The sequence below is a fragment of the Panthera uncia genome, chromosome B4 (genome assembly GCF_023721935.1).
Source record: "Panthera uncia isolate 11264 chromosome B4, Puncia_PCG_1.0, whole genome shotgun sequence".
Classification (NCBI taxonomy): Eukaryota; Metazoa; Chordata; class Mammalia; order Carnivora; family Felidae; genus Panthera; species Panthera uncia.
Genome location: NC_064809.1, coordinates 36,621,920 through 36,644,254, shown reverse-complemented (window position 1 = coordinate 36,644,254; position 22,335 = coordinate 36,621,920). Strand labels below are relative to the sequence as shown.

General features: G+C 43.7%; 1 protein-coding gene and 1 long non-coding RNA gene across 2 annotated transcripts in view; one reads left to right on the top strand and one right to left on the bottom strand.

Annotated features, from left to right (window-relative positions):
* Positions 1–14,569, bottom strand: part of SLC6A13 (solute carrier family 6 member 13) — a 31,282-nt gene extending 16,713 nt beyond the window's left edge. Inside the window, exons 1-3 of the mRNA XM_049624868.1 lie at positions 14,200–14,569; positions 5,158–5,292; positions 2,431–2,571 (exon numbers count right to left, since the gene is read on the bottom strand). Of these exons, the coding sequence (XP_049480825.1) occupies positions 2,431–2,571; positions 5,158–5,292; positions 14,200–14,401 (478 nt within the window). The 5' untranslated portion in view covers positions 14,402–14,569. The remainder of the gene's footprint in view (positions 1–2,430; positions 2,572–5,157; positions 5,293–14,199) is intronic.
* On the top strand, positions 13,595–22,271 carry LOC125918713 (uncharacterized). Its single transcript, XR_007456560.1, has 2 exons — positions 13,595–13,928; positions 22,085–22,271. It is a non-coding gene; the product is annotated as an uncharacterized LOC125918713 (long non-coding RNA).
* Positions 22,272–22,335: the final 64 nt, after the last annotated feature.

The window sequence follows — 22,335 nt, the reverse complement described above, 5'->3', positions numbered from 1 at the left end:
CTTCAGCACACCCAGAAAAGTATTGTTTCATCTTGACAGGACAAGATGTCCTGTAAATGAAAGATGCCAGGCTCTGAGTAAAACCAGACTCACTAGGAGAAATGTCAAAAATGCCAAGCAAAAGGCTCAGGAATTGAATTTTCCTCAGAATTGTCTCAGAGATCCTCCAGTCAACCCAAAGGTATATAGGCCTAAAAGTGCCCTGAAGCAAAAGCCCTAGGCCACCAAAAATTTGCAACATTTTTACAAAAGGAACTCCCCTGAAATCTGGATCAAATCACTGTCTGACAAGCTGGTTGTCAAGGATGATTTCAGCGTCATTAGAATATATGAATGAATGAATGAGGGTTGAAGGAAAGAAGGGAGGAGGGAAGAAAGAAAGAAAGAAAAAATATATGATAAAGAAAATATTAGAATAAAACAGGTTTTTAAAATTGGACTCATCCGGCCACCTGGGTGGCTCATTCGGTTAAGGGTCCAGCTCTTGATTTCAGCTCAGGTCATGATCTTGCCATTTGTGAGTTTGAGCCCCACATCAGGCTCTGCACTGACAATTTGGAGCCTGCTTGGGATTCTCTCCTTCTCTCTCTGCCCCTACCTCTCTCTCTCTCTCTCTCTCTCTCTCAAAATAAGTAAATAAACTTTAAAAAATAAAATAAAATTGGAGTGATCTGACGAATATTTTATCAAGTGCTTATGAGGTAGGCAGCACTGTGCTAGTCACAAAGGATACAGAGATAAAGATACCTTTTCTGTCCTCAAGATCTTGCTGACCTGTGGGAAAACCAGACCAACAGCCCAAAAGTAAGGCAAGTGCCACAGTAGAGTCAGGGCTCAGTGCAGGTAATACTACATGTATTTAAGAACACGGGGTGCCTGCGTGGCTCAGTCGGTTGGGCAGCCAACTCTTGATTTCCACTCAGGTCATGATCTCATGATTCATGAGTTCGAGCCTGGTGTCTGGGTCTGCACTCACAGCATAGAGCCTGCTTGGATTCATTCAAGCCCCTCCTTGCTCTGCCCCTTTCTCGCTTGCTGTCTCTCTCTCTCAAAAATAAATTAACTTTAAAGACCAAGAAGAAAGGAAACCTATTGAATCTTGGGGCATCAGGGGAGGAAGCTCCAAGATTTGACTCTTCACTTGCAAAATGGTGGAATGAAGGTGGCAGAGATCAGCAAAAGAATGCCTAGGAAGGGATCAAAAGTTTGAGGACAAGAGGGGCCTTGCTAAACATTGCAAAATGTGCCTCCCTGGCAAGAAAGACTCAGACTCCAGTTCGGAACTGACTACCTTACCTGAATAACAACAAAAAATTAATCATGGCACATATAGGGCCTTGGTGACGTATCAGCACTGAGAGTTGTAGTGTAGTTGTAGGACAGCTCTCCATCTGTGCTGTCCAATAGGGTATTTTCCAGCTACATGTGGATGTTCGCGTTTAAGTTCATTAAAATTAAATACAAGTTTTAAAATTTGGTTCCTCACACACACTAGGCACATTTCAAGTCCTCAATAACTGCACGTAGCTAGCACCCACCACGCTGGATAGTACAGAGAACACTGTCATTATCACTGATAAGTTCTCTTGGACGGCACTAGGGATTTTTAATTGTTGTTACTTTCAGTCAAATAGACTCAGCAGTTCTATGGCCATAGGTGGTTCTTGTTGTCTTACGAGAGAGTCACATGCAATCTTATAAGCACGGGAGAAATTAATTGTTACTACAAATTGTAATGAAGACATACAAAACAGTTTATTCTCTGGTTAAGTCCAGATGAACTGTGAGTTAGAAAGACCTAGGATAGTATCAGAAAGAAGCCATGAAAAAGAAAACTAATGGACAAACAATACATATATACACCTAAGTAATCATACTTCAAATTGAAATAAGTAAATGGCTAAACTACATAGAAAGGAATCAATTCTATTTGCATAACACATGCTTTCATAATACATGAGTTGAATGCATTATTTTTAAAAAAATTTTTTTAACATTTATTTATTTTTTAGAGACAGAGACAGAGCATGAGCAGGGGAGGGGCAGAGAGAGAGGGAGACACAGAATCCGAAGCAGGTTCCAGGCTCCGAGGCATCAGCACAGAGCCTGACGCGGGGCTCGAACTCGTGAACCGCGAGATCATGACCTGAGCCGAAGTCGGACGCTTAACCGACTGAGCCACCCAGGTGCCCCCATTATTATTTTTTTAATTTGAGTATAGTTGACACACAATTTTTTTTTTAAGTCTGTGACATTTTTCCTGTGATGCTGGTGAATTCTCACTCTGACTTTTGATCCAAGATTTCCATGACCTACTTGGCAGACTTCTAGTATGTGCCAAGTTAGGGTTGGGGATACTCAGGACATAAGGATAATCTCAGTCTTGGTTAATATGCTGTTTAGAAATGGACTCTCTAGAGATGACCTTACCTGTGTTCCACTCATGGTGGCAACTTCCCCAGGGAAGGTCGATGGTGAAGCTGCTAAAGAGGTAGAAGAGGGCCCAGGCCAGGACAATGATGTAGTAGATGTTGAGGAGGATGACAATCATCTGGGAGGCATAGCCGATGCCTGGAGGGGAAAACTGCAGAATTGGGCTAAGGACAGTGGACAGATTTCTCATAAGCCACCCCTCCCAGTTTAGGAGGGGGTTTGTACTCCACTGTCAGGGCCCTAAAACATTGCTGGGTGCAGGCTCATTGACTCTCTCCTCAATCTCCCCAGCAGGTGAGGAGGGACTTTTCTCTCTGCCTTCCATTGCTGTGCCCTGGATTCCTGTGAATTTTCTTCTTTGCCGGTTCTGAAAATTCCCTGATTTTCAATAGTTAATGTTCCCTGGAATTAGGCTGATATATTTCTGAAATATAAAAACACATGTTAAGAGCAGAAACAGGGGCATCTGGCTGAGCTCAGCTCATAGACCATGAGACTCTTGATCTCAGGGTCATGAGTTCAAGCCCCAAATTGAGTGTAGAGCCTACTTGGGAAAAAAAAAAAGAGCAGGAATAGACAATTCACATAAGAAGAAATACAAATAGATCTTTCCTAATAATTGCAGGTATGCAAAAGGAAACAATGATGAGGTACCTTTCTGTATAGCCAGATGTAATGAAATTTGTTACAAATGATGTAACTCAGTGATTTCCAAATTTGTCCACATATTAGAAATACCTGAGAATATTTTTAAAATTTCAAAGTCTAGACCAGACTCCAGACCAATTAAATCATGATCTCTGGAGATGGGATACAGGTCTCAAGATGTTTTGAAGATCCCCAGGCGATTCCAACTTGCAGACAAGTTTGGGAACCACAAATACCTTGGAGTCATTAAAGATAAGGGGGAAAGATGCTTACTCATATCTAATGACATGGCAAGTCAATATAACATTTCCATAGAACAATTTAATAAGCTAGACCAAGGGACATCAACTTGATTGTCCATTTGATCCAGCAATCCTCATCCTGGAAATTTATCCCAAAGAAATAATTCCCCCCAAAAGAGGCAGAAAGCTATCTAAACAAATACACATGATAGCAGAATATAAAAATGTTATGAGTAATTGAAAATAAGTAAAAAGCCCCAAACAGAGAACTGTTAATTATGATATACCCACTCAACTGAAGTTTATGCAATCATTAAATTATTATTGTGTTGGGGCGTCTGGGTGGCTCAGTTGATTGAGTGTCTGATTCTTGGTTTCAGCACAAGTCATGATTCCAGGGTTGTGATATCAAGCCCTGCATCAGGCTTCATGCTGAGCGTGGAGCCTGCTTGTCATTCTCTCTCTCTCTCTCTCTCTCTCTCTCTCTTTCTCAACCTCTCCCTGTATCCCTCACTCATGTGCTTTCTCTCTCTAAAATAATAAAATAAAATAAAATAAAATAAAATAAAATAAAATAAAATAATTGTTGGGTAGAGGATGGAAAAACTGAAAAGTGGAAACATAAACCGTGTATGTTCCAGATTAACAGATATGTTAGCTCTATTCAGAGAGACAGAAAGAATGAAATAAACCCCCCAAACTGGAAACAACACAAATGTTCTTCAGTGGGTGATGGTTAAATGAACTGTGGTACATCCATACCATGGAATACTATTCAGCATTAAAAAAGAATAAACGAACTCTTTATACAAGAACTGGGATGGATCTCAAGGGCATCATGCTGAGTAAAAAAGCTAATCTCAAAAGACTATAGACTGCACAATTCTATTTATATAACATTCCCAAAATGACAAAATTATAGATATAGAGAACAAATTAGTGGTTGCCAGGGGCTAAGGATGGGGCAGGAAGGGGTAGGTGTAACTACATAGGAGTAGCATGACAGAGATCTTTGTGATAATGGAAGAGTATGTATATTGATTGTAGTGATGGTCACACAAATCTACGTATGTGATAAGATAACACAGAATTATACACACGCGCACACACACACACACACACACATAAATGAGTGCTTGGAAAATTGGGGAAATCTGAATAAGGTCTGTGGATAGTACCAATGTTAACTTCCAGGTCCTGATATTTTTTAATAGTTAAGTAACATCTTAACATCTTGGGGAAAGTTGGGTGAAGGGTACATATGACCTCCCCATACTATTTTTGCAACTTTCTGTGACTATATATTATTTCAAAATAGACACTTAAAGAAAATCCTATAGAAAGAGAAATATTGAAATAAAACACCCTCAAGTCTAAATAGCAATTGTGTCAACAGAAGAATTATTAATGATATTTTTTGCCATTTAAAATTCTCTTTATTTGTTTTGTAATTAATTAAATATGCTTTGAAAAATACAAAATCATTGTTATGCATGTGTAAACTATATAGCTAAGATAGCTTTGCACTCTACTTATTTAATCTAAAGCCTTTTTTCCCTTCTTCTCCATTCTCTCAGAGACCAAGGGATTAGCTCAGCCCTAAATCCACAAGTGGGGGGTTTAACATAAAGACACAAAGTCTTTAAGTCTGTGACATTTTGCCTGCCATTCTGATGAATTTTCACTCTGATCTTTGACCCAAGATTTCCATGACCTACTTGGCAGATTTCTAATATATCCCAAGTTAGTAGCACGGCTACTAAATCCAGTCATTCCAAATAAGGTTTATAACCATGTATGCAGATATCCTGGAATCAGGCACAGGGCTACTCACCCTCAAAGATGGGGCAAATCTTCCTCCAAGCTGTGATGCCTCCCTGGCTAGTGTACTGGCCCAGTGCTGTCTCCAAGAGGAAGACAGGAATGCCACAGGTAAAGAGGAAGATGAGGTAGGGGATGAAAAAGGCACCTGTGGGGTGGGAAACAGGCTTTCCATTACCTGGCACCACCCTCCTCATAGTCCACATTCATCTCCTCCCATCACCACCCCACGTTGCCAGTCAGAATCCCCAGGGGTGCAGGACATGCAAAATGCAGGGGACATCTGTCCAGATATCTGGAACCATAGCAGAAATCAAGAGTCACCAAGTTACCTAATGAGCCCTTTTTATCACTGAAAGTTTCAATCTATACCTACCAAGGCTTGCTCCCCATCGAACATCAATTATTACTTTAATTACACAAAACTTGTGGCCACAGCAAGGCGCTCATTGAATAATGGACATCCAGGAGCATTAACACAGCCCACAGACTATAATTCTTTCCAAGGAAATGACTGCTTTTAATGGTAGAGAGAGACTTTTAGCAGACTGAAATCAGATTTCCCTTTAGTAATCCTTTCTCCTTCTGTTTTTCATAATTATTGGCTGAGACAAGTGTACTGATTCTGGAAATGCTGGCATTTTCTCCACTGTGGACCTCTATCTGTTGGCAGGGTAGATAGGGCAGTTCACAGAGTACCAGGGAAGAGAGAACTGCACACAGAAGGAGATCCAAATATCTGCGGAGAGTCCCCTTCTAGCTTTCAACTGAGTGCCGCTTAGCATCTACATAGGAGGAAGTGACCCGAACTAAGGGAAAGAACCATTCAGAAAGATTGAGAGTAATGGTGCTCACACAGGGCTGGGAAGAGTGCTGGCTCCCACTAGCCAGAATGGATAGTCCCAGAATTCTCAAGGCATTGGGAAGAGAAGGTATTTCCTCAGAAGTGGGGAATGATTAGCCCTAGATTGAGCACAGCTCTGGTTCTCCCTAACAAATCTTAGAAGCAAAACCCAAAAGTATCAAATAACTTCACTGGTCCCGAGCAAAGCTCAAGAATTTTTATAGAAATATAAAAATCCCAATAAAAATACTGTTCAGAAATGAAAGTGAAGTAATGCTTCTTAAGACAAGCAAAACTTGAAAGAATCCATCACCAAAAGATCTGTACTACAAGCGATGTTAGAGAAAAACCTTCAGCCAGAGGGAAATGATGCCAGAGAGATATATGAATCTACACAAAGGAACGAAGAATGTTAGAAATGTTACATACACAAGTAAACATATAAGAATTTTTTTCTTATCACCCAAATCTCTTTGAAAAGTTAACTGACTGGTTACACAATGTAAGGTGGAGTTTATAACAGATGAAAAAGTAAAACGTGTAACAACAAGAGCACAAAAGTCAGGAGGAGAGAGATGGAAATGTATTATTGTAGGGTTCTTATATGTAAAGTGGTATAATATTACTTGAGGGTGAATTGTGATAAATTGAAGATGTATGCTACAGGGGCACCTGGGTGGCCCAGTTGGTTGACTTGAGCTCAGGTCATGATCTCTCAGTTCATGAATTCAAGTCCTGCATCAGGTTCTGTGCTGTCACCGCAGAGCCTGCTTCAGATTCTCTCTCTCTCTCTCTCTCTCTCTCTCTCTCTCTGCCCCTCCCCAACTCCCATTCTCTCTCCCTCAAAAATAAACATTAAAAAAAAAACCCAGTGTATGCTACAAAACCTAAAACAATCATTCAACTAACATAACAAAGGCTTATGGCTAACAAGTCATCAAAGGAAGAAAGCCAACAACGGAATAATAAAAAATATTCAATTAATTCAAAAGAAAGCAGAAGGATAGGAAAAGGGGAACAAAGAACTGATAAGACAAGTAGGAAACAAAAAGCAAGATAATTTTATTTAAACTTAACTGTATGAATAATTGCTTTAAATGTAAATAGTCTAAATGTCCCAAATAAATGGCAAAGATTGTCAGATTGGCTTCAAAATAAAAACAAGGTTCAGCTACATGTTGCTTAAAAAAAATGCACTTTAAATATCAACACATGAAAAGGAAATCCTGCCTTTTGAGATTACGTGAATAGACCTCGAAGACATTACATTTTCAGAGAGAGAATAACAAATACTGATTGTTCTCATATATGGAATCTAAAAAAGCCAAATTTGGAGTGCCTGGCTGGCTCAGTCAGAAGAGCATGTGACTCTTAATCTTGGAGTTGTGAGTTCGACCCCCACGTTGGGTGTAGAGATTACTAAAACAACAAACAAACTTAAAATAAAAATTAAAAAGCCAAATCTGTGGAATTAAAGGGTAGAATGGTGGTTGCCAAAGACCTGGGGATGGGGGAAATGAAACGGTTTAAAATGAAAGTTAATGGGGAATAGAGCTCTCCAGTCCTTCACCTTTCAAATCTCTGGCCTGTAGTCTACACATCCATAAGTCAGGCACCGAGGAAGGCACCTGATTACCAGAAGGGCAAAGAAATAAAGATCATAAACACCTCAGCCTAATAAGTCCATAAGTCAACCCAAGACTTGTTGAGTAGGAAAGGAAAATAAGGGAAGACAGAACTTAGTAGCTGATATGGACAGTTACTGCTCAGAGTTGGAAGCATGGCAGAAAAAAGAGAGAGAAGAGGGAGAGACAGAAAGACCGAGAGAAAGAGAATTTTTGCCCAGCTCAAGCCCCACCTCCCTATCTTTATGCTACCTGCTCTTTCCCAATAAACCAAGCCAATGTTTAACTGCAGTAGGTTCCATGGTCAGCTCTATGCCTCTCCTCCTCTGCCTCTTTGAGCACGTGGGCAGCTGGCCACAAGGGGCAAGGTTCACACTCAAGCAGAGCCACTAGTCCTACAAAGGGAAGGGGTAGGAGAGGGATGGGACCCAGAGGGAGCCAGGTGCAGATTGGGGAGTCCTATGGGGGCACTCTGCCTCTTTCCCCACAGCCCCAGTCACCACCATTAAAAGATGGAGCTAGTCCTAGAGGTGGAGGATGGAGTTCAGTTACCTGCTCCCTATTCCTGTGGGTTAGTCTCCTTCTCCAAATTCTAAAAGGTCCTGGCCTGTTCCCCCATGAGATGGAGAGGCCACATGCCCAACCTAGAGGGGAATCATTCTGTAGGCCACCCTTCACAAAAGCAGCACACTCTGTGGTGTCATCTGTAACATTCCAGCTAATATTTTAAAACATAAACAGATGAGATTCCACATGAGCAACACAGCAGTGAGCATACATGAACAGTTATGTGCTGCAGTCACCACTAATCTGACCACTCCTGGGGGGGTGAGTAATTAACTGAAAATGGTAACAAATCATCACACACTACTAAAATAGCTATTACTGTTACATGGAGGAAAAAAGTGTTCTTCTCTTCTCTCTGTTCTTACGTACTGACAAGCAACAGCAAGGTGACCAGTTCTCCCTGAGGCCAGGTACCATTTAATCCTCTTTGCCTTCATCTCCCTATGGTCTAGAGCTGCCCTTCCCCCACAGCCTGCTCCTCTAAGATCCCTATTCCTAGAGATCCAGTTGCGGGACATTCTGCTGTAGCCTCACATGCAGTCTCCAGGCATCCCAGGTGTTGAGAAACTCAGTCTGCTGGCAGCCAGGTCTAGGGAGCTAGAGAGATCCTAGCAGAAGGCCCATGTTCTGAAGCCACCAGGATCTGGGTGTCTGGGGACTGAAGATCAGAAGCAGAGAGGGCTTGGGGGGAGGCAGGGTACAAGGAAGAAGGAAGCACCTGTCCTCGCATAAGGTAACTGATCTCCAGCTGCTGTTCTATGACTAGCAAAAACCCACGATTCTTAGCACAAGTGACCTCTGCCCCTGGTTTTCAGCAACCTGGACTTAGAAATTAAGTGTGGGGGGTGAGGGTGCCTAGGTGGCTCAGTAGATTAAGTGTCTGACTCTTGCTCTCAGCTCAGGTCTTGATCTCAGGGTTGTGAGTTCAGCCCCGTGTTGGGTTCCACAGCCGGTGTGGAGCCTACTTTAAAAAAATGAAATTAAGTATAAGGACGCCTGGCTTATGAGACCCTTGATCTTGGGGTTGTGAGCTTGAGCCTCATGTTGAATGTAGAGATTACTTAAAAATAAAATCTTTAAAAAGAAAAGGAATTAAGCATAAAATGTTTGGCAGATGGTCTTTTTGTCTGGGCTGAGATTGGCAGGCAAGTAACTTAAATTCCCTTGTGGTAGAGTTGAATTCTCTTGCCAAAACCCTCTCCTACCACCTTTCCCCAACATCATGCCTTTTGAGTTATCCAGAGACTTTTCATCTGCATGGCTAGAACTTTAAGGGATAGGCCCTGGTGGAAGGTCATGTTTGCTTTTCCCTCCAGGGAACTGAGGCTGGAGAGCTTGAGAAATAGTTCTTTGGCCACTTCGCCAGTCAGGAGACCCATCCCCACCACCGCCAGACATACAGGCACACTGTCACTACTACGCGGCACTCATATTGGCTTATCCCTCCCCAGGAGGGAGAACACAGACAGCAGAAATGTACTTTGCCCACTCCCAAGTTTTGCCCAAATCACCCATATTTCCTATTTCTAATCATTTTCTTTCCCCATTATCTTGAACCCACTGCAAGCGGTCTTTGCCCTGCCATACCACTGGGACTGCTCCTACAAGGTCACCAAAGGCATCCATTCCACCAAAGCCAACACTTCATTCTCACTCCATATCTTTCTTAACCTATCTGTGGCATTTGATGCTTGCCTCCCAAAACACTTCATCATCCTGGTATCATCTTTCTTCACTGGTTTCTCCTTCTCTGTCTCCTAATGGTCCTTCCCCTTCCCCCCAGTCCTTGCTCTCTTTTATCACCATCAAAATTCTAATCACTCTCAAATTTACATCTCCCATCCACATCTCTCTCACAGACTCCAGACTCATATGTTTTACTGCCTAGTCGACATCTCCACTTGATATCTAACAGATATCTCCACTCAGTGTTCCCCAAAGTCAACTCCTTATTTTCTTCTTAAAACCTGCTCCTCTTATGGCCTTCCACATCACAGTAAATGGCAACTCCTTCCTTCGCAGTGCTCAGTCTGCAATCCTTGGACCGCTAAGCCCAGGCAGCAGCAGTGGAAGTGACAAGAGGTGTCAGATTCTGTATACATCATGTGGGGTCTCCAGTCCCAGGCACTCTGGGTTCCTCAAGTCTGTTGGCAGCCAGAGTCCAGGGAGCTGGAGAGGTTCCAGCTGAAGACTCAAGCTCTGAAGCCCCCAGAATCTGGGTAATTAGGTAGATCTAACAGTCTGGGAGCGGGAGGGAAGGACTCAAGGATGACTCCGAAATATTTAGCCTCGTAACTGGTCTGCTTCTGCCCCGACTCGTGTACAATCAGTTCTCAACGGCAGCCAAAGAGATTATTTTAAAATGTAAGATCATGCCGCTCCTGCTCAAAACCCTGCCCTGTCTCCCCATGTCACTAGAGCAAAAGCCAAAGTCTTACAATAGCTGACAAGGACCTACATGATCTGCCACCCTCGTCCTATTTACTTCTCTGACCTCAGCTTCTATTTACTCCCCTCCTTGCAACTCCTCAAATAAGCCAGTCAGCCTCTTGCTTTACTACTATTAAATCTTTTGTGTCCTCTGCTTGGAGCACTTTTACCCTCGATATCCACATGACCAGCCCTCTCACTCCTGGCAAACCTTGCTCAAATGTTCTCGATGTGCCCCCTCCACACACACACACTCCTGATCCTCTTTTCCCAGCTCTACTTGGTCATTTTCCACAGCACCCATTAACTTCCGATATGCTACATAATTTTCTTATTTACTACATTTATTGTTTATTGTCTGGCTCCCTCTTCAAGAATGTAAGCCCCACAAAGACAGGGAATTGTTCTGTTCTGTTTGTAGATGTAGCCCAACAGCTTAGAATAATTCTAGGCAGATGGTTTGTACCCTGTAACTGCTGTTGAATGACTCAGGCAGGGTCGGGGCTTGGTGGGCTGTGTGCTGGGGCAACTGGCTGAGACTGGAGACTCCAAAATGATATCTGGGGGTGGATTGGCCACAGGTCCCAGACAGCAGGGATTGTGCTCAGCTAGGAGATGATTGAGGCAGGCATCTCGCTCATCCATCTCTCTGACAAGCCTACCAGTTTCTTCTGATTTTAGATGGGCTTCTTTAAATCACTGTCTCAGTTTCTCTGGTTTTCAACTCTAGTGTTTAACTAGTTTACCTGCTTTTCTATCATCTTCTTGCTTCAGCCCTTTCTCTGCTCTGGAACTCACTTCAAATTGGATCTACCAAATGTTAAGGCTAGAAGGAACCCAAGAAGACATCATTTGTATTTCTTAAGTTTGGAAAACTAAAATTATATTTTAGGGACTTTTTTAATCTCTGACCTCACCACTAGACAAATATTGATAATAATAAAAGGCCAAGCTTATCTTCCCCTCCTGCCCCAAGCACAAAAGTGGCTGTTTAAAGCTAGGAAGTTGAAGAAAGGGCCCAGAAGCCCAGAAGCAGGCCGATAGGGTCCATTACCTGAGCATGATACACCCCAGAGGACCCCAGCATCCTTCTCCAGAACTTGCTCAGAACATTCCTCTCATCCCCTGGGAGTCCAGGTCCCAGTTGGAGGACCATGGGTTTAAATAAAATCACTAAAGCAGGAGGAAAAGGGTCAAATCAATGTAAGTGGTCTCCATTCTCCTCACCTTCCTTCCCCATACTGGTAGCAAAGGGTCAGAAAGAGGCATCAGTTTGTTCCTTGACAGACAAGGGGGTGAGAAGAGGAAGTGTGGGGACCCATTCTCTGTGGGAGCTTTGTTTTTCTGGGAGATGAAGGGGGCTGAGTGGTGACAGAAAGGTTAAGCTGCTGGGAACCCCAAAACCCAGGCATATCTAGGTCCCTCTCATGAGCACACATCTCCTCGGTTAGTCCCCCTTACCTTGGCAAAAGAGGCTTTCCATTAATTCCCCCGGTGGCCCTGGGTGACTCATGCCCTTCAGAGCAAACCTGGGCATCAGTCTCTAGCTCCAAAGCCCCTCAGAACACTTCCCTCCAGCTGCTGTCGTCCATCAAGGAAAAGAGGAGTCCTAAGACCCTGCACTTGATCAAGGGAAGAGATTGTAGGTGGCAGTGTTAGGGATTAAACCGAGAGTTTGACTGGATCCGGGACCCCTGAAAATGTCTCCACTCTCAATCGGAATCAGCATGCTGGAAGGCAGGCTCTCTACAGGAAGGAAGCAGCCACAGCCATCATACCCACCCTCTTCCCTCATAAGCCCATAGCAAGAACCAAGGGCCCCCCGATTCTTTTCTCCTCTTGGGCCTGCATTTCCCCTGGAGACAATGTCACACACTCCCAGGCCTACACAGACTCACCACAGAGTCCAAAGGCAGAGCTCAGATCCAAACACTGCCAGACAAGCTCCCTCAACAGGGTGAGCCCACACCCCCCACTGCTCCTATTACGGTTCCCCTCGCTTCACCTTTCTCAGCCCAGCGGTTTTGCGCCAGACCTGGATATCACTCCCTCCCACCTCTTCGTGCCACTCCTGCTAATTCCCAGGCCAACCTTTACCCAATTCCAGAGAGGCTTGGGGAAAGCCGCTCACCTCCTAATCTTCCTGCCATGTGAGGAGCTAAGCTGGTTACTAGGCTCCAGATATAGAGTCCCAGTGGCCAGCTTTAGCCCCCAGATTCCTCCTCCTCCCTGGACCAGCCTCGTCCCTCCACCCAGTTCTCTGAAGGGAAGCGTGTGGAGTGTCCAGGACTAGGTTCAAAGTGGAAAGACCTCCTTCCTTCCCTCACAGGGCACACGGAACAAAGTCCTGTGATTTCAGGTTGCTGGCCAGAAATCCCTGGGGAGAAAGGACGCATCAGCCCATACCCACCCCTCTGGAAACATACAAATTAACTTCCAACTCCACGGCCAATCCTCCAATTGCCACAATCCTGAGAATAGGTTCCATGGGCTCAGAGGACCTCTGTACCCTCCTCTCCGGCCCTCCCACCTCCACTGTCCGAAACCACCGGGAGACTGAGCTCAATGCATTTGGAGGCTCCGACTCCCCTGCACGAGGCTGGGTGTCACATTAGGGTACCCTCCAATCCTCATGGCCCCAGAATAACCACTGCCCTCAGCATTTCCCCCGTGTTACCTACCTCTGCACTTCCCCCTCCCGCAGCCCAGGCTGCAACCTCACTTCCAAACCAGATCTGGGAGCCCCAACACCTATAAGCTTTACCCATCAACAAGGAGATGTTCGTAACCCACTGCTCAGCCAGAACACTTCAGTACCTGAGAAATCCCTCCAGGGCGTCCCACAGAGGTCTGGGATTCCCTGAAAGTGAGTTACTGGTTGGAAAATTACCACCACTGCTGTGGGGTAGCAAAGTTATTCTAGGAGGCTGGAAGGGATAGGAGGAATGAGAAGCCAAAAAAGCCCTAGGAAAGAGTTAGAGTTAATACTGCATACACACAAATTTTCAGTGGGAAATTCTGAAGGCAGAGCCACTAGTATCAAAGGTTATGACACTGGTAAGGGTTGGGTAATGACTGGCTTAGAGAATGTCACAATGCCAGCAGAGAAAGGGAAAACACAAAGACTAAGGAGTCTCAAGACCACAGGACAGTTCAGTATCAACATCATCTTCAACATAGCTGCCATTTATTAAGCACTTTACACACATTACCTCTCATCCTTACAGCAACTTAAAGGCAGGTACTACTATCTGAATTTACAGGAACAGCAGCTGAGGCTCTGAGGGCCTCAATAACTTGCCCAAGACTACACAGAGAGTAAGTAGCAGAGCCAGAATCCAAATTCTGATACATCTGGTTCCAAACCTATGTTCATATGTCTATGATGCCATAGCATTCTAGAAAGACCCCTGGGAGAGTTACATAATCTCTCTAGGTCTCAGTCTCCTGCAGTGTCCTTACTGACTTGTAAGGGGCTGTCCAACTCCAGCATTCTATGCACCCATGGGAGTCCCCAGAGGGGCAATAATTACAGGAGATGGAGACATCCTCCTTCCAGGGACGGGTGGGGTGGCACAGTAGCTCTCACCTCCCCCATTTTTGTAGCAGAGATAGGGAAACCTCCAGACGTTGCCTAGGCCAATGATCTCCCCGGCTACTGACAGCACAAACTCCATCTTGTTGTTCCAGTGCCCCCGTTCCAGGGTACCATCTTCCTTCGTCTTTTCCATGACAGGGTACACTGGTTTTGTCTCCCCATTGCTGGCTGTGCTCGAGATCCTGCTATCCATCCCACCTGAAAAACAAGCAGAGTGTTCTATTACTGCTGGGAACCTTGGGAGGAAATCCTTCCCCTTCCTTCACCAGCAAACTCCTGAGGGAATAAGTGCACGAGGAGAAAGTAAATTTCTACCCCCTTGCCTATAGACCCACGTCCTCCTTAGCATCTCGTATTGGTAAAGCCTGGGTAACACCTGCTAAGAATGTATATTCCTTTACTGTTCAGGAAGAAAGCATTGATGCTGAAGTATAGATATTCTTTCCACTAGGGAGGGCCTCTTGGGTTGGGGCTTGTGGACATGGAAGAGTTCACATGGCCCCTGGGCTAAGTTCTCCACGCCATCCTACAACCAGCTTTGTCTGTGTTAGCACGTGCTCCAGTGTCTGTATTCTGTATGGGGACAGCGGAAAAGATCCTCAAACCCACCAATCTCCCATGCAGGAATTTACTCCAGGGAAATAATTGTGACTGTGGATAAAGATTTGGCACTGAGGATGTTCATTGTTTACAGCAGCAAAAAATTAGAAAACACACACAGGTTAAGAAATTATGGCCCATACATACAACAGACTAATATATAATCATGAAAAATTGTGTTGCAGAAGAAAGTGTAATGAAATGAAAGTGTTCACGATATGTGGAGTGAAAAATTATAAAATAGCACATATGATATGATCATGCTTGGAAAACATTTTATAAAGTGTATGCATCAAAAGACTAGGATATCCACCAAAATGTTTCTCGCTCAGTGGTTGGATTATAGGAATATTTTCCTTATTTCTATTTTCTATGTTTTCATCAAAAAACATGATTTATTTTGTAACATTAAAATAAAAGCAAGTTTTTAAAAACTCTTTCCAGGGGCTCCTGGCGGCTCAGTCAGTTAAGTGTCCAACTCTTAATTTCAGCTCAGGTCATGATCGCACAGTTTGTGAGTTTGAGCCCTGAGTCGGGCTCTTTATTGTCAGCAAGGAGCCTGCTTGGGATTCTCTCTCTCTCTGTCTCTGCCCCTGCCTCAAGTGCACTCTCGCTCTCTTTCAAAAAAAAAAAAAAGAAAAGAAATCCTTCCAAAGGAATGGGAGAAGCTGAGTGGGCCCTGGAATTCTGAATTAAGATGGACTGACCTTCCCAGCTATCTTTCTACCTCTCTCTGAAGTCAACATAAGAGAAAGATGAACTATGGGCTCTTTTTCGTTGTTGGTGATGAAACATGTGGGAATCTATTTCAGTAGAGAAGACAACATGAAATGAATAAAGGGCCACAGTTCCAAACGCTCCCCTGCCCTATTCTAGACTCTTACTGAGATTGAAGATAAGATCTGCTATGGCTCACACGTAAAGAGTAACTACTATAAAGCACTTTACATATACTTATTTCACTTAATCCACACAACCACCCTGAAACGTAAGCAGTATTAGTTCTGCTTTGTAAATAAGGAAGGTGCAGCTCAGAGAGGTTAAATGACATATCTGTGGTCATATAGCGAGTAAATTTTGTACAAGTGGGACTTGAACCCACTCTGTCCCTGCTCTTTCAATTAAATCTCTCGATTTAATTGGCTGCCCAGGTTTATCAGCATGTCTTTTTTTTTTTTTAATTATTTTAGAGAGACAGAGAAAGCATGAGCAGGGAAGAGGGGCAGAGGGAGGGAGAGAGAGAGAGAGAATGAGAATCGCAAGCAGGCTCCACGATCAGTGCAGAGCCTTACATGGGGCTCGATCCCATGACCCTGGGATCATGACCTGAGGTGAAATCAAGTCAGATGCTCAACTAGCTGAGCCACCCAGGCGTCTCTCAGCATGTCTAAATAAGCATCTTCTAATGACTTTCCCTGATTTTTCACAGTGGCCCCTTTTCCAGAGAAGTAAGCAGATGGACATTTTTGTGCCCCTCAAGAAAAATTCATGTTAACAGAACTTTCTCATTGGGAGCCCCATCTGGCCAGACTCTCCTATGGTTCAGTTTCCCCAGCGGGGGCTACCTTCAGGATTCAAAAAGTTAGAGAGAAAGTCAAGGAACAGTAGGGATCTTTGCTTATTTGATAAATCAGGGAATAGGCTCCAAAGAGTGTGCACTGAGAAGGAGAAATCCAAGCAGCTGGTCCCAAGAAGCAAGCTTCCTCTGTCCTTTTGAGAAGGTTGTCTAACGTCTTGTGCCGCTTCTCAGCCTCCCTTTACCATCCGATGGGTGTCTTCCGATGATGGCATGCCATCTCCCTCCACTCCTTCATCTTCTCAGACCCTAGAAGAAACAGTAGCCCTATCCTGGGTCCCTTGCCTCATTAGGGTACTGTTTCTCAGAGGTTGTGTGGTGCAGCAAAAAGGTCATGAGTTGTAGAGTCAGACAAGCCGGGTACAAATCTTAGGTCTGTGCTGTACCACTCGCTGCCCAACTTCAGAGAAGTTAATTAATTACTCTGAGGCTTCGTTCACTCATCTGTAAAAGTGGGGAGGATTAGATGAGGTTATGCATATAAAGTAAAGGACTTAGCAGAATAACAGGCACTCAAATTTGTAGTTTCTTTCAATCTTGTCAAAGAGTTGCTCATTGTCTCATTTCACAGAGAAAAAAGCTTTCCTTTCTGCTCAATCTAGGGCTCTCTTTCTCTAAATCGCATTGTCCCTTAAGTCAACAGCCACTGCAGTTTCAGAAAGCCAAGAATATAGCATCTAGGCTTTGCATGTACACACATGAATGTCAGGAACATATATTCTAGGAGGATCAAAAAATCCTTTGGTTGTAAGTCCTATGATCCCATCCTATAGTCTGAGACCCAGAAACAGAAAAATGAGAGAAGGAGGGAGGGAGAGAGAGAGAGAGAGAGAGAGAGAGAGAGAACATATTACGAACCTTAGTGCAGCTGCTGCCAGAGGTCCAGTCAGGGGGAGAAGAATTATCTAAGGGGGAAGGGGAAGGTGCTGGCTATTTAAAGTGTGGTTCCAACTCCTCTGCGGCACTTGCACTTGTAATTCTAAACTTGGCCCTGCCCACATTCCTCCTCCTGCCTCCCCACCCCACTTTCCCTCCCCCTGAGCAGCAGACTTACACACCGGAGTCATTTCACAGCCTGGGGAGTGCGAGTACACCCTGGCAGGTCAGGCCAGTTGCTTGTGAGGCTGGGCAGCTAGTCTTCCCCCCAGAGCTCATGTGCTCTTGCCTGCCCCCCCCCCCACCGGCAACCTCAGGGTCACCCTAGAGGGATCCCACCTTCCACCCTTTCTCCAGCCCCAGCGCTCCTGTACTCCTATACACACATCAGGAATAGGTGTCCCTTGGGTTGGGTGCTGTGCAGATTAAATGTACATTTCTCAGGGCACCTGGGTGGCTCAGTTGGCCAGGTCATGATCTCATGGTTCGTGAGTTCAAGCCCCACATCGGGCTCTGTGCTGACAGCACAGAGCCTGGAGCCTGCTTGGAATTCTGTCTCCCTCTCTCTCTGTCCCTTCCCAGTTGGCACTCTGTCTCTCTCTCTCTCTCTCTCTCAAAAAAAAAAAAACAAAAACAAAACAAAAACAAAAAAAACATTGAAAAAAATTTTAGTGTACATTTCTCTTATGCCTCTATAGGTTCTGATTTGGTGTAGACCGTGATTAGAATAAAGATACATATGTACACCTGAAACTAATGTAATACTGTGAATCAACTACACCTCAATTAAAAAAAATACATTGATGGAATGAAAAAACCATCGATCATTGAAAGTTATACCATATTATCTATTTTTTATTTTGTACTTTTTGTTTTACTGGCAAAATTATATGCATAAAGTTCAATAAAAGAAAACTTTCATTAGAAAACAAAAAAGTAAAGATATATAGATTACAGACAACTGAGAAGCCAGGAAAACTTCCTCAACACACATACATGCACACACACACATTTATATACATATAGAAAAGCTGGGAGTGTCTGGGTGGCTCAGTCGGTTCAGCGTCTGACTCTTGATTTCAGGTGAGGTCATGATCTCCTGGTTCGTGAGTTCGAGCCCCGCATCAAGCTCTGCGCCAGTGGTGTGGTGGCCTGCTTGGGATTCTGTCTCTCCTTCTCTCTGCTCCTCCCCCACTTGTTCTCTCTCTCTCTCTCTCTCTCTCTCTCTCAAAATAAGTAATCTTAAAAAAAAGAAAAAAGAAAAGTCAGAAAAAGCATTCACTAAACAATTAATAGTAGCTCTATCTGGAGAGAAGGGGTTGGGGTCAGGAAATGAAAAATGAAGTAAGGGACATTTTCCACTTCTGCTTAAATTTTTAAGCTTTGGGGTCGGTTTGAATGTTTAAATAACGTGCTAGAATTGATTTTTTGAAATAACTCTTTAAACCAATAAGAAAAGAAAGTGCCAAACTTTCCAACAAAGCAAAGCCCTAAAGTCCTCCTAAGTGAAAGAGCCGGCTGCGAAGAGGGGGCGGGCGCTGTCCCGGGCACTCAGTGTCGGGACAGGAGCAGCCCAGGGCCTGGCTGTGGTGAAGGCAGGCTGCGTCTTTGGCCAGCAGAGCCCCCCAGAGCCACCGGCTGGGGCGCAGTGCAGTGCTAGGACACCGCCTAGGCGCCGAGGTCCAGGGCTGAGTCCTGCCTCCATCACTTTCCAGTTTGTGGCCTTGTTGCTCGAACCTTGTTTTCAAGAAATCTATGAAAAGGTGCTTACCTTGCAGCGTTGAGTTGAGGTTTCGGGAGAAAATGGGCATATGTAAAGGGCCTAATACAGAGCAAGCCTTGAATGTCAGGCCAGACAGTAAGAAATAGTCATGCGGTGGGGGTGGATGACTGAATGGGATTAAAAACAAAAAAAAATGTGCCTGAAAGGACACAGAGGAGTAGAAAAGAAGGTAAATCCGAGATTCTAACACAGTTTCTATTTCTCTTCTGTGTCATCTGCGACATCCCCTCCAGGGATGGCAGCAAGGGGCACGGCAGTGCGTTATGACAATACCCAAGGAGCCTCACAGAGATTATTATTCCTGTATTTCAGCAGCTCCATCTCCTCTCCCCTTCTAACCATCCCTCCATCTTACTTAACTGTAAAACAAGAGACCAAATATCTTCTCTGAGAGAGGTTGCAAAAAAGTCTGTCTTCAAAGCCAACACTGTTAACTTCTATTTTTATTTACCATTGAGTGGTACTTACTAATAACCTTGTAACTGAACTGTTAGGTTGGAAACTCTGGTATCTGTATTCAAAAATGACCAGATAGGGGCGCCTGGGTGGCTCAGTGGGTTGAGCGTCTGACTCTTGATTTCAGCTCAGGTCATGGTCCCAGAGGGTCCAACCCCACATGGGCTCCGTGCTGAGCGTGGAGCCTGCTGAAGATTCTCTCTCTCCCTCTGCCCCTCTCCCTCACTCACACTCTCTCTAAATTAAAAGAAAAAAAAAAAGACCAGATAACTTGAGTTTACTGAGGCCTCAGATATATATATATGTATATATATATACACATCACATATATAAAGATACCATACAGCCTTTAGCAATGTTGCACAGCCCCTCCTGTGTCCTCTATGTGTAAAAATCGGGGTTCCCAGTTTCCAGGAAAGACTGTCAGGGATCAGGGCATCATTAAGATCAGGCTGAGCTAGTTTTGAGTTGCTGCTCTCATGTTAAGGAATGTTTTGTTTTGCTGGTTGATCCTATTGTTTTTACATAACCACTTCATATTACCACTTTTTTAAATTTTATTTTTAAATAATCTCTACACTCAATGTGGGGCTTGAACTTACAACCCTGAGATCAAAAGTCACATGCTCCACTGACTAAGCCAGCCAGGTGCCCCACATATTACCATTTTGATTGCTCTTTTGCTATTTTATTCCTCTCCAAATCTTTGTTACCCTCAATTTCTTTTTTTTTTTTCCATAAAGTAGGAATTGATGTGGTAGGTCTTTTTTTTTTTAAGAGAGAGAAAGAGAGAATACACTCAAGGGAGAGGGACAGATGGAGAGGGAGAGAGAGAATCTTAAGCAAACCCCACACTCCGTGCAGAGCCCCACGCAGGGCTCAATCCCATAACCCTGGGATCACAACCTGAGCTGAAATCAAGAGTCAGACACTCAACCAACTGAGTCACCAGGCGCCCCAATGCTGTAGGTCATTTGCCTTGTTTAGGTTGACCAAAGTTTTAAAAAGTTTGAAAAACACTGGTAAATGAGTGTTCATGACAATTCTTCATAACTCCCTGTTTGGGGTTAAGCACAAATCAGGCAGGACTAGCTTTGCATCTCCTTCACATTGCCATTATCCTTTTGTCTCCTGGGTCAGGGAATCTGGGAAAAGGTAACACTAGAACCAGTACTCCAGAATTCTCACTCAAGAGTCTGCGTAAGTTCTAAGACTCACTCAGGCCTGTTAGTGAGGATAATGGGAGGATGTGCTCCCCAAACAGGATGCATGAAATAAAGTGAACGATGGAGAAAGTGGGTCTGGGAGGTCTTGGCTTCTATCCAATTGACCCTGGGCATATTTAAATGCCAATATGCTATGATATACTCCCCCAGCAATTTTTTGTCTCTACTAGGAGTGACACAAGGGCAAATAAATTTTAGAAGGAGCATGATTCATTTCAGAAAGAATATTTCTGAGCAACTCCAGTGTCAACACTGGAATTGGTTGGTGAGGGAAGTGGTGGGTTCCTCTGGAAATCTTTAAATTAATAGGCATAGTTAGTTCTGTTTAACCACAGGGGTGAGGAACTGTTTGACCTCTTTGATCTCTTCAAATATCACCCTGAAAGGGAAGAAAGGAAGTAGTGAATAAACTAGACAACAAATTATGTTTTTTTTTAAAACTGGAACAATTCAAGCAACAATATGAATAAGGATAATAATGGGTTTTAACCCAAAGGAAAAAATATATTCACAAGTCCATGCTAATATAAGTATATAATCAATGAAGTAAATGAATGGGGGAGAAAGGAGAGCTCTCCTATACAGTAGAATTCCAATTAATAAAAGTAGAAGGAAAGCAAGAAATAGAAACTCACCATTAGGCAAATACCACTGTAATAATTGGAGAAAAGATCCACCAATGAATGCTAAAATTAGTGGGTGAGAATTTGAGGAGGAACAGAGTTTACATAGTCTCAAAGTATCTCCTCCAAGGTATTTATTAACTACTAAGAGGCAGTAACTTCATGGTGGAGAAATCAGACAGAAACCATCATAACCAAGTGACCAAGGTCAACATCTCCCATAATAAGACCTATCAATACCCACATCACGAACCACAGGAGATGATGTACTAAGAAAAACACAACATTTCTGTGGTATCCTCACCAAAGATTGAGTCTGGTCACGAAAAAACATAAGACAACCCCAGAGTGGGGGACACTGGACGAAATAACTGACTACTACTCTTTAAAAGCATCGAAGTCGCGAAAGACAAGGAAACTGAGGAACTGTCTTAGGCCGCAGGAGACTGAAGGAAATAATAACTAAATGTAACCTGGGATTCCACATAGGATCCTAGGTAGGATGCTAGAACAGAAAAGGGACATTAGTGTAAACACTGGTGGCATATGAAGAAGGACTTAATTTTGAATGTGCTCTGCCGATGTTACGTCCCCGATTCTGGCAATCGTGCTACGGTTTGGTAAGATGTTAACATTAGAGAAAGCTGGGTGAAGGGAAACCGGACTATTTTTGCAATGTTTCTTTAAGTCTAAAACTAATTTATATAAAAAGCTTGTTTTGTTTTTTTTCCCAAAGACTATCGTTTGCTCCCTGACTACTGCTTTTCAAGTACTTGATTGACCCTGTTGTGAAAAGCCCTGGTAACACAGGTGATACTGAAAATGTTGATGACTCTTCACTATGCTGTGTTCGATTCCGCATGGGATAGCCTAACTTCTGTCAGCCCAAGGTCTTAAAGAAATAAAACTAATGACAAAGAATATTAATGTCAATCATCACCATTACTAGTTGTATCAGGCACTTCTAGTGTGCCAGGCACCGTGTAA